Source organism: Ochotona princeps, chromosome 14 (genome assembly GCF_030435755.1).
Source record: "Ochotona princeps isolate mOchPri1 chromosome 14, mOchPri1.hap1, whole genome shotgun sequence".
Classification (NCBI taxonomy): Eukaryota; Metazoa; Chordata; class Mammalia; order Lagomorpha; family Ochotonidae; genus Ochotona; species Ochotona princeps.
In genome coordinates, this window is record NC_080845.1 from 61,708,827 (window position 1) to 61,719,127 (window position 10,301).

The 10,301-nt window shown below is 55.8% G+C and overlaps 1 protein-coding gene across 1 annotated transcript; it reads right to left on the reverse strand.

Annotated features, from left to right (window-relative positions):
• Nucleotides 1-3,469: 3,469 nt before the first annotated feature.
• On the reverse strand, nucleotides 3,470-9,392 carry LOC131481846 (NUT family member 2G-like). The gene is made up of 6 exons (XM_058672269.1): nucleotides 8,872-9,392; nucleotides 6,935-7,063; nucleotides 5,808-5,947; nucleotides 5,089-5,378; nucleotides 4,707-4,841; nucleotides 3,470-4,234 (listed from the first exon to the last, which is right to left on the reverse strand). Exons 1-6 carry the CDS (start codon nucleotides 9,390-9,392, stop codon nucleotides 3,470-3,472), a joined length of 1,980 nt encoding a protein of 659 aa, XP_058528252.1.
• Between the last annotated feature and the right edge of the window lie 909 nt (nucleotides 9,393-10,301).

Below are 10,301 nucleotides of genomic sequence, written 5' to 3' on the forward strand. Positions count from 1 at the left end.
TTTCAGCTCCAGGGACCACACCGACCCCGCAGGGAACAGAGCTGGTGCTCCCCTCCACCCCCAGATCAGATCCGCACAAACAGTCAGAAAGGGGCCTGTGTGCCGTTCTGTCAACTCCGCTCTGCGCCTCTCCACACAAGGCGGCTCCCCCAGTCCCCGACTCCCTCCGCGAGCAGCTGGTCCCAATCACCCAGCTCAAACTGTCAGGTCCTGGACCACACTCGCCCTCCCAGCCCCCCACACAGACCCAGGCTCCAACCTGGCAGTCACAACGTCCGTGTGGAGGCCACTGGTGGATGTCTAGCTGGCACTGGAAATGAATCGCTGGAGTCCGGATCACCGGAGCCCGCGGCTCCGAAGGCTGGCAAGTCCCCAGCCGGCCACAAGGTCAGTCATGGGAGCTCTTTGTGCCAGGAAAGCCAGGTGTTCGCCCGCCACCACCGCCCAGCGCAGGGACTCCGAGTCTTAAAATTCCGTTCTTTATGTTATCAGTCTAAGATGTTTTGTTATAGCAACCCACAAATAAGATGAGGGTGGCATGAGCTTCTGTCGCGAGCAGCAGAGCCGGCAACGTGGGGACAGCGAAGGTCCGGGGGTCTGGCGAAGGTCTGGGAGTCAGACGAAGGTCTGGGGTCAGGCTGGGCTGGACCAGGCTGTAGCATTGAAGGCGTGTGTGTGTTCTCCAGCCTTGGAAGCATGAAGCGGGCTGCAGGGTTACACCACTTCCCAGCTCCTGAGGAGTCCGGTGTGCTCCAGAGGACTCCTGCCGGCCAAGGAGTTCACAGGGCAGCACTGGCTCAGCTCCCTGGGCCTCTCTCAGGAGCAGAACCACCGCATGGGAATGGCGGCACCTAGCAACTGTATCTTGAAAGTGTTGTGGTCCTGGCTCTCCTGGTGGTGCCCTGTCCTCTGCTTGCTCTCCACTCTGTGTTGGATCAGTACAGGGCACGGGTTTATTATGATTATTACTTTTCTTTGCTGGAATCAGCCAACAGTTTGGTCAGGGTGTGACTCTTGCCTGTTTCTGGATGGAACCCATAAGCACTAAGTAGGTGGAATATGTCCTGGTGGAGCAGTGAAGTGTGTGCATTCTGTGAGAGTCCTGGGCAGTCCCTGGAGAGCTGGGTATGGGTTTGTAGCGAGTTTGGGGTATGCTTGGATCACTGGTTCTCCAGGTGCTGTGCCTCTCATCTCAAAATGGTGCCCTATGTGCCACCTGTAGTGGCGGGGCAGCTGGCGTGTCCACTAGCCCCACTCCTGTGCCCATCTGCAGGGTATCTCCTTCTCTGTCTTGGCTCACATTGGATCCAGCAATTCAGACAGATCCAGCATTCAATATATCCACCTTTGTTCTCATTGGAGCTTGTGCACTGCCAGGCAATCTGGCTACTGCAGTGCCGCTCTGCTCTCTCCACTGCTTCCCAGTGTGCACATATTGGTAGCTGTACTCTGCCACTGATCTGCCTGCAGGTGTCATCCAGGGTTGCGTCCTGTCTGCTTCTCTTCTGTTCATCCTTCTCTGTGCATCTGAACACATCCTGACCCTCTCCGTCCATGTTGCTTTCTGTTTGGAACTCTTCCACAGTGGCTCAGGGTTCTAGTTGCTGTGGAACTTTCAGTGTACTGGCTATGCTCATACTCTGGTGTGTTTCTGCAGCATGACCGTGATTTGTGTTGACCCGCATGAGTGAAACGGAGCACATTGTCTCCTGCTTATTTGCCATGTACGTGCATTGTTTGGGGGAAGTGACGGCTGCTGTCAGTTGCCCAGTTGAATGGGATGATGACTCTTCATTTTGCTGTTGAGTTGGCATTCGTTACCTAGGTGGCCATGAACCCTGTAGTAGACACACAGTGTGAAATGATGTTTTCTCGTGAATTGTGTCACTTGTGTTGGCACTCTGTAGGTTGTATGCTTGATGGTGCAGTAGCTGCTTGCTTGGATATAGTCTCATTTGGCTGTGTGTGGTTGCTAGTTTGGCTGTTTTTGCCTGTGCTTTTGGTGTTCCATGCACACAATCCTTTTGAAGACTAACATCCTGAATCTCTTCCCTCATGATTTGGGGTAGACATGTCATGATTGCAGGTCACGTTTCCATGATTCATCCATTTTGTATCCTCCGTGTCTGCCATTTCACATGCAAAGTGTGAGGACTTGCTTTGCTACGTGGATTTTGTGGTGTAAGATTCCCCTAAGTGCCGTTTTGGTTGCATCCCCCAGGTGTCTGTGCTTTGGCGGTGGGTTTTATATACTTCACATCCTGAATTAGACACTGAGATGTGTCGAGTTTGAAGGAGAGTGGCAGAGCATGAGGCATGGAGGGGATAAGGGGAGAGGGAGGTAAGGAGGGAGCTAGAGCGAGAGAGACACCAGTGGGTCTTGCATCCACTGGTTCACTCCCCAGACGGCTACAGTGCCTGAGCCGAAACCACATTCCGCGTTCTGTGATTGCATCCGTCTGTCCAACACAGCTGCAGGGGCTGGAGTACCAGGCCTAGCTCTGCTGATTGGAAGAAGCAGGACTGGCACCAGCAGCCTTGTGGGATACACGTGTTGCAGGTGGTGTGTCCCAGTGCTCTGCCGCTAGAGCAGCACATCCCACCAATTGTGACACCTTGCATTTTCAGGGTCACCTAATTTACAATACCTTCAAATGTTCTTTTCCGTGTCTTTGTCTTTGGGGTTAGTCAATAGTGTGCACTTTGCTTTAGAATTCTTGGAGCTGTTCTAGCTGTCCACCTATGAATGCTTCTCGCTTTGATTTCCTTGCACAATATGACCACACTCTACATGATTTCAATGAAGATTTCTATGGACAAACATAGGGTAGCTCTTGGAAGGGTAGCTTAGGACAGCACGTGCTAAGATGTGTGTCAAAAGCATATAGTATACTGTTGTAGGACGGCATGTTGTGTTCCTGTGAAGCAGAATCTATTGAAGTACAGTTTTGTTCAAGTCCTCAGTGGATTGGTGCTGATTTTCTGAGTGTTCTTTTGGTTATTTGTGTGCATGGTTGACAAACGAGGGCATGCAAAGAGTCAAAGAAGGACTGGGCTGTGGGGACACTGCTGTGTCCCTGTGCAGGACAGGCTTTGTGAAGGGAGTAGGAGGAAGAGAAGCATGAAGTGGAGGGGAGGGAAGGCCTTGGCTGGCCGCATGTGGACCCAGCAGCTGGGAGTCCTGATCCATGTTTCCTCACATGTTCAGCGCACTGAAGCCAGGACAGAAGAGAGCATTTTCCATTTCAGTTTCTTTATTGAAGCAAACAGTGTGCCTCAGGAGAGGTCCCCACCCAACACTCTAGATCCGTCCACCTGGGAAGCCCACCCCTTCCCTCCCTGGGCACAATGGGTTTGGCATGGGGAGAACAAGGAGAGACCCCTGTGGTGCAAGAGACAAGGATCCCATGTGCTTTCAGCCTGCACGTGGTGGGGCAGCTTCCCAGAGGCCACAGGCTCGCGCCTGGCCTCAGTATCGCATCTTTTTGTTTATATGGACCCAGGAGTCTCCCTTCCTCTTGTGAGCCTGGCAGTACGGCACAGACTCCAGAGCTGGGGCCTGTTCTCCAGAGGTGTGGGAGCCAGCCCTCGGGCAAGGCTTGTTTTGTCTAGGGCCTGGGTCCCCCAGGAGAACCTGCTTCTTGCCATTGGTAGCAGGTGGTGGAGGACCAGTGAAGGCCCTTCCAAGTTTGGAGGTGGGCTTGCGTGCTCTGCCTGGTTTCCCAGCTCCAGGACAAGGCAGGCCCTCAGCAGAGACCTGGCTCTGGGCAAGTCCCAAGGGCAGCAGATGGTGCTGTGAATCAAGGAAGAAGGCCAGGCTGGGCAGTTCCTCGTCATTGTCACTGGTCAGATCCACTAGTGGTGGTGGCTCCTCCACAGAACATTGTCCTCGTAAAGCCCTGGCTGCCTTGGGCACTCGTGTGGAAGGGGCTCTGGGAGAAGTGGGCCTAATGTGTCCCAGGAAAGGACATGTCTTGTCCCCAGAGAAGACAGCATTGTCTTTGCTTGTGGACAGGTGGGTGTCTGGGACCACGCATCTCTTAGGCTTCCAGGAAGACATGCTTTGGGCAGAGGTCTCTGCACTGAGCCCAGGGTTGGGAGCACAGTCATCTCTGTGTGTGCCCTGCAGGGCTATGGAATCCGAAGCACTGGCTTCCAGTAGGGGTGTCCCAGGCCTGGGGTTTTCCCGCATGGTGCCATCCCTCTTCAAGGGCCAGAGGTTCTTGTCCACCACCTGCAGGAGGAAAGAGGCACTGAGTGGCTGTTTAGCTGGTGTCAGAAGGACCCTGGGGTCCAGAGCAGTGCCCAGGGGAGGAGGGAGGCAGGCCAGAGTCAGTGGGCTTTCTTCCTAGCAGGAGGCAGCTGCTCTGCTGTCATCCTGCTGGGGCTGGTTGCCGTTCTGCACACTCACCTGACCCTGGTTCTCCTGGCTGCTTGTTCTAGGTCCGTACCTGCACCACACTGGAAGCAGCTCTTTCAGAAATCCTGCATGGCCAGCAGGTGGGGGGAGACAGCCTCTCGGGGCCTACTGTACTGGAGACCCACTTGCACACAGTCGACCTAGTTGCAGGCCTCACCCAAATGTAGCTGCTCTTGCACACCACCCCTCTTCTGTTTTCCTGGTGCATATCCCTGCCCTGTCTGCATGCTGGGCCTTGCTGCCCTTCCCTGCTTGAGGTTCCTCCCTCCCTCCATCCCTCCTTCACCTGGTCAGGGTGGAGCCCTTCCTCCTTGTCCTTGTCCTTGTCCTTGTCCAGCTCTTGGGCTAGGGCCACGAGATCCAGCTGTGGATTTGGTGAAAGGAGCTCTGCCAGGAATCGGGGGTGGATGATGGCCTCCACCTAGCAGAGGAGGAAGAGGCTTCTATCATTCTTTGCAGAAGTCACCAAAGTATGGGACTTGAAGGAGAAGCAGAAAGCAGTGAGCAGCAGAGCGCCGTGCCCAGCTAGGGATGTCCGGTTGGCAGGGCTGCCAGCTACTCACGCACACTCCTACACCCAGGGGCAGTAGCAAGTGAAGTGAGCTTGATCCAAGGGCATGAGATGGTCACGGCCCCGGTGGGACAAATCGTGGAGTGGCACAGCCCACCTTGGTGACAAAGTCATCTTGGGAGCACAGCTCGTCAAGGTAAGTCAGGAGGTCTGGGTCGGGGCCCAGTCCCTCCTGCTGGGGCTCCAGCATGGCGTCCTCTTCTGGCTGTTCACTGGGCTGGCCCGAGGCTGAGGGCTGCAGCTCCAGCAGTGCATCCATGATGTCCATGTACTCGCTCACGGCCTCTGGAGGGATCTCCTTGGGTGTCCTGTTCCGAGAGGCCTGGTGTCTTTGTGGCAAGGGTTTGGTGGGCAGAACCTTGGAGCTGCTCTTCCTGTGGGCATGCTCTATGGGAGGAAACAGGCGAGTGAGGATCAGGAGCTCAAGCTCCACATCAGCCACATTGCAGAGAGTGGCTGTTGGGCATGTGAGCTGGTGGGGCTGGTCCAGCACAAGCTGCCCACGGCACCTGAAGTGGGCTGAGGTGGAACGTGTGAGGCACTCACTGACATTGCCCGTGGTCTGGCGCCAAGCCCATGTCCTGTGCAGAAGGTGAGGATGTGTGTGGTGTCCCTAGACAGAGGCACTGCCGGTGTGGTCAGACAGCTACTACCGAGTTGTGACCCAAGGCTCAGGCAACGAGGGCTATCAGGGGCACATGCCGAACCAAGACACACAAGTGCTGCTCTTGCAGGGAAAGGTCCGGAGGATGGGTTAGTCACACCTAGAGAACCTTGTCCTGTGCAGTGCTGTGTGTGGTGTCAGGGGAGCTGTACCTGGTTGCTGGAGGGCCACAGGGCTTGGGGGCCCAGGAGGAGCCGGCTGCTGTGGTGTTGGTGGGGGCTGGCACAGGTTCTCTTTCTTCCACGCCAGGTTTTGAATTTGTATCTCCTCCTCTGCCTCAAACTCCGTGAACCTGGCAGAAGGAAAGGCAGGTCCCACTTGAGTGATCGAGGCCCAGACCCAGCACAGGGCAACTTGATATGGAGGAGCAAGATATGGAAATGGGCTTTGTGGTCAGCCCGGGCCTACTGAGTTCCAGCACTGGGAGGGACAAATGTTATGGGAATCAGCAACATGTGGTGACATGTGGTGTGGTGTGCACTTTCAGACCCGCAACAGGCCTCGTTGACTAAAGCAGGGCCAAGCTGATGCCCTGAAGGCCATGTGGGTCTCAAAGCCAGGCCCATGAGGAGAGTTGTCAGCAGAGGCTGGCCAGCACCTCATTTCTCCTAGTCTATTCCAAGGTCCTGACCGAGGCTTAGGGACTGAGAGGCTGTGGGTCCTTCAGTGGAAGCATCGGAATTGAGGCTCGAGGGGCAGGTGGGAGGATGGGGAGTCCGAGCTAGGAGGTGGTATATTTCCATGTCACACAGTGGACAGCATGGAGTGGCAGAAAAGGCCCTCTCTGGGCCTTGGAGGATCTTAGACACCAGCTCTCCATGGCCATGCTCTGAATCAGCATCTCTGGGATGGTGTGTCTCAACTTAGGAACATGTGTTTGAGTGGATCGGGCCAGTTCAGTGCGTGAGCCTGAGCAGCACCATGAGCATGAGGGGTGTGTGTGGAGCAGCTCGTGCCGTGTGCACAGTGCCCACGGTAACAAGACCGCCAGTGGTGGTGCGACTTGTTCTGCCTCGACCTTCCAAGTCAAGACAGGTATCCTCAGCTGAAGCTGTGGGAGGATGTTCTGTGCTTGGGGGCAGAGTGAGAAGAAAGCAGACAGAGACCCTCCACAGCCACGTGGTAGAGGCAACACCATGGGCTGGCAGGGCCCCTGGATGGGCTGAGGCTGGGAACAGGCCTCTTGTCAGCCTGTGTGTTGCCAAGTGCACCCCCGGAGGCCTAGCCTCTCTCCACCCTCGTTCAGCACGCAGTGTCAGGTGCAGGTATCTTGACTCACTTTTCTGCCATTTCATGGTAGATCATGCGGTCAAAGTTGCTCTTGTGCTGCCATTCCCGCATGGCAATCCGCATGCCATCATCCAGTGGCATGCTGGGCTTCCTCTGGGCCAGTGTGCGCAGCACCGGGCTGTAATTTGGCAGAGTCAGTCATGGGGCAGCAGTACTGCCCCCCCCCCCCTGCACTCCACTGCCTATCACAACTCCCCAGCTCACCAAGCTGAGTCAAGCGACATGCCTGCTCTGCTCACATCACATCAGAGCTGTGCTCTGCCCCATCTCATCCCATCCTCCTCTGCAGTGGCCACTCTCCACCCTCCCGGACCCCCTTGCATGTGTGGCACATCAGCAGCAAGGGCTGCGTTGGCCTGTCTTTCCTCTGCTGGAGACCTCCCTGTCATTGTGCATAATGGCCCGAATGCTGTGTCACAATACCTAAGTGCCATGCCTAGTCCTCAATGTGATGGCCTTTTGAGTGGTTTGGGGGTTGGGGGTTAGAGGACATTTTGTATGTGCTGCTGCCTGGATTGGATTGTTGTCTTGAGAGAAAGAGCAAGAGACACCATGAGCCCATGTCTCAGCCACCTCAGCTCACACAGTGAGGAAGAGGCTTCTCAGGCTGGAAGTTCAGCCTCAGTGGGATGTGAACCCTGCCAATGCCTTGTTTTCAGATTTCCATTCTGCAGATGTGGGAGATGAGCATGTGTGGCTGCATGTGCCTCAGCTGTCGGGGACAGAGAGTGTCCTGGGAGTCAGGGTTCAGCAGCAGTTTCCTGGCCCCGTGACTGGGCCTAGAATCAGTGTGTTGGAGAGGCCGCAGTTGGGGACGTGAGCCAGCCCAGTGCCGCTGGGGCTGAGGAGCAGAAGAGGGAGCCTGTGAGTGGCCTGCGTGTGCCCAATTACAATAGCAGAACCTTGAAGGTATGGGTTTAGGGAATGGGGGCAAGATGTGCTCTCCCGGGGAGGCTGACTGTTGAGAGCTGTAGGGCAATGGAGATGGTCATGTGCACAACCTTGAGCTCCGTTTCATTTACAGGCCTGATGCAGATGCTGCTGGAAGGTCGGCCATGGTGGTTGGACATGGACCAAGGGTCTGCCTGGTCAAGAGAGGTGAGTGTGGGACTGAGGGACCAAAGCCCTTTGTGCTGAAGTCACAGCCTCCCCAGGAGGAAGGCTGCAGGCTTGGCTGTGGGGCACAGAGTGTCCTTCCTTTCTGAAGCCATGACATTTGTTTTGGGGCTCTGTTCTGCACAGTGCCTGTGCGTCGTAATGATAGCTCCCAGTGTCTTCATTGTCTGTAGTCAGAGTGCACAGCTGGTATCTGCCTAGCCCATCCTGTTGAGCTGTAGCAGCCTTCCCAGTGCCATCTTCATAGGGAAACCGGCCCTGCCTTACTCCAGTGATGTGAGGGGTCTGTGAAGTGGATGTTAGTACGAGCCCAGGACAGACACCAGTGATGGGGGCCCCACATGGCCCAGTGTGGGCTTGTGACCACCTTTTTCTATTCCTCACATTCCCCAGAAGAATGAGGTGAGAGCTCTCTAGAGGTCCTGTTGGGGTCCTTGCATCCCATATGAGCCCCTTCTCATGTGAAGTGCCCAAGGGCGTTGACCTGTGTGTGGCAGGTGTTGCACTGCAAGACTCCATCCCTGAAGGGCTCTCGTGATACCATGGCCCTGTCTAACTAACATCAGTAGTGTCAGGCCATGTATTGAATAGCACAGAGAGGATGAAGATCTGGAGTAGAAAACCTCTAAATGGTATCCCAAGCTGCGTGGGAAAAACACACTGGAGAGAACCAAGCTGCTCCTGCACGGCCTTGTCCTTGCCCTTCAGGTGCTCCTTGATGCCCCGTGCATGGCATGACCGAGCCCACCCATTAGTCGTGCCTAGGCAGGGCTGCAGGATGCGTTCTGGGTCCCAGGGCCTGGCACTCACATGAGGAAGCAGGCTAGAGCTTCAGCATCAGGGCTGTGTGGGAGGTGCCTGCGGGCCAGGGTCTTGAAATGCTGCCAGCGCCGGAAGTTCTTGTAGACGCTGGAATCCCCCGATGGAGCTTTGTCCTTGGAAGTAGGCAAGGAGCCCTCTGCGTTTGCTCCCTGTTGTGGAGGCCCGTTGTCTGCGGGGCAGAGCGTGGGAGCCGTCTGGACAGGCGTTGGTGGAGCTGGAGGGGCCAGGGCCTGTGTCCAGCCCCGCTGGGTGCCCTGGGCCCTCCTTATGGTTGGTGCAGGCACTCCTGGCTGCAGGGAGGAGGTCTGCAGCAGTGAGGGAGCAGGGTTCTGAGCTTGTGCGCAGAGGGCCCCCTGGACACTCCAGTTGAGAGGGGCTTGATGAAAGACCAAGGTCTGAGAGCGTGGAGGCTCCACCACTTGGCCTTGAGTGCTCAACTGGAGGAGGATGTTGAGGTTCCCAGCCCCATTTGGGCCACAGGCAGCAGCCTCTGCTGTCACCACAGGCATCCTGGGGAGGACAGCAGGCAGCACAAGGCGGCTGCCTGGAGGGCATGCTGCATTCAGGCTGGGCGGTGGGCGTGGCCCGCTGAGGGGCTGGGTTGCTGGGCCCTGAGCTGGCTGGGGACAGGGCATGAGAATAAAGGAAGGTGTGGAGGTGCCAGGGTTCAGCGTCATGGCTGGTCTCAGCCCTGGAGCTGCTGTGGAGACAAAGCAAAGGGCTAATGGAGGATGGGCACCCGCAGTGTGGAGGGAGGCTCTGTGTTCCCTATCAGTCACTGCTGGGACACTGAGGCCCTCGTGCCTGGGAGAGTGGTGGTATGGACATGTCCCTGGGTCAAGCTCAGGTTCTGTTCCTCCCATGGAAAGTATCCCCCAGAGCCTTCCCATCCTTCTGGTCCATCTTGTCAACCTGTCTCCCAGGGTGCACCATGGCTCTGCCTGTCTTGAGGGTCTCCCCAGGGCATCTGTGTGAACACCTGGCCAGCCTCATAGCTGGATCTGGAAGCTTAACTCAGAACTGAGTCCTTGGCAGCTGCACACCCCCTCAGTACTCAGCACTACTAGGTCAGGGGAGTTCTTTTGACACACAGAGCCTGAGTCCAGATGATCTAGACGTAGCCTGAAGATTCAGAGTAGTGTGCCCTCATCTCTTGCCAAGGCTTCTTGAATGACTACTGCTATGAAGCACTCCTTTATATTCGCTGTCTATTTGCATATAATCTCATACCATATACATAATGTCATGTATATTCCATATCTAATAATATCATATAATCTTGAAATGGAATATTACAGTATTTTCTGTAGTAGAAGAAAAGTGAAAGACAGGCCCCAGACTTCTCTCCCAACTCGGGGGTAGCCAAGCAGGAGCAGACATGAGCTGGCAGCCATAGGACGAAGCTGACTGGAAGCCAT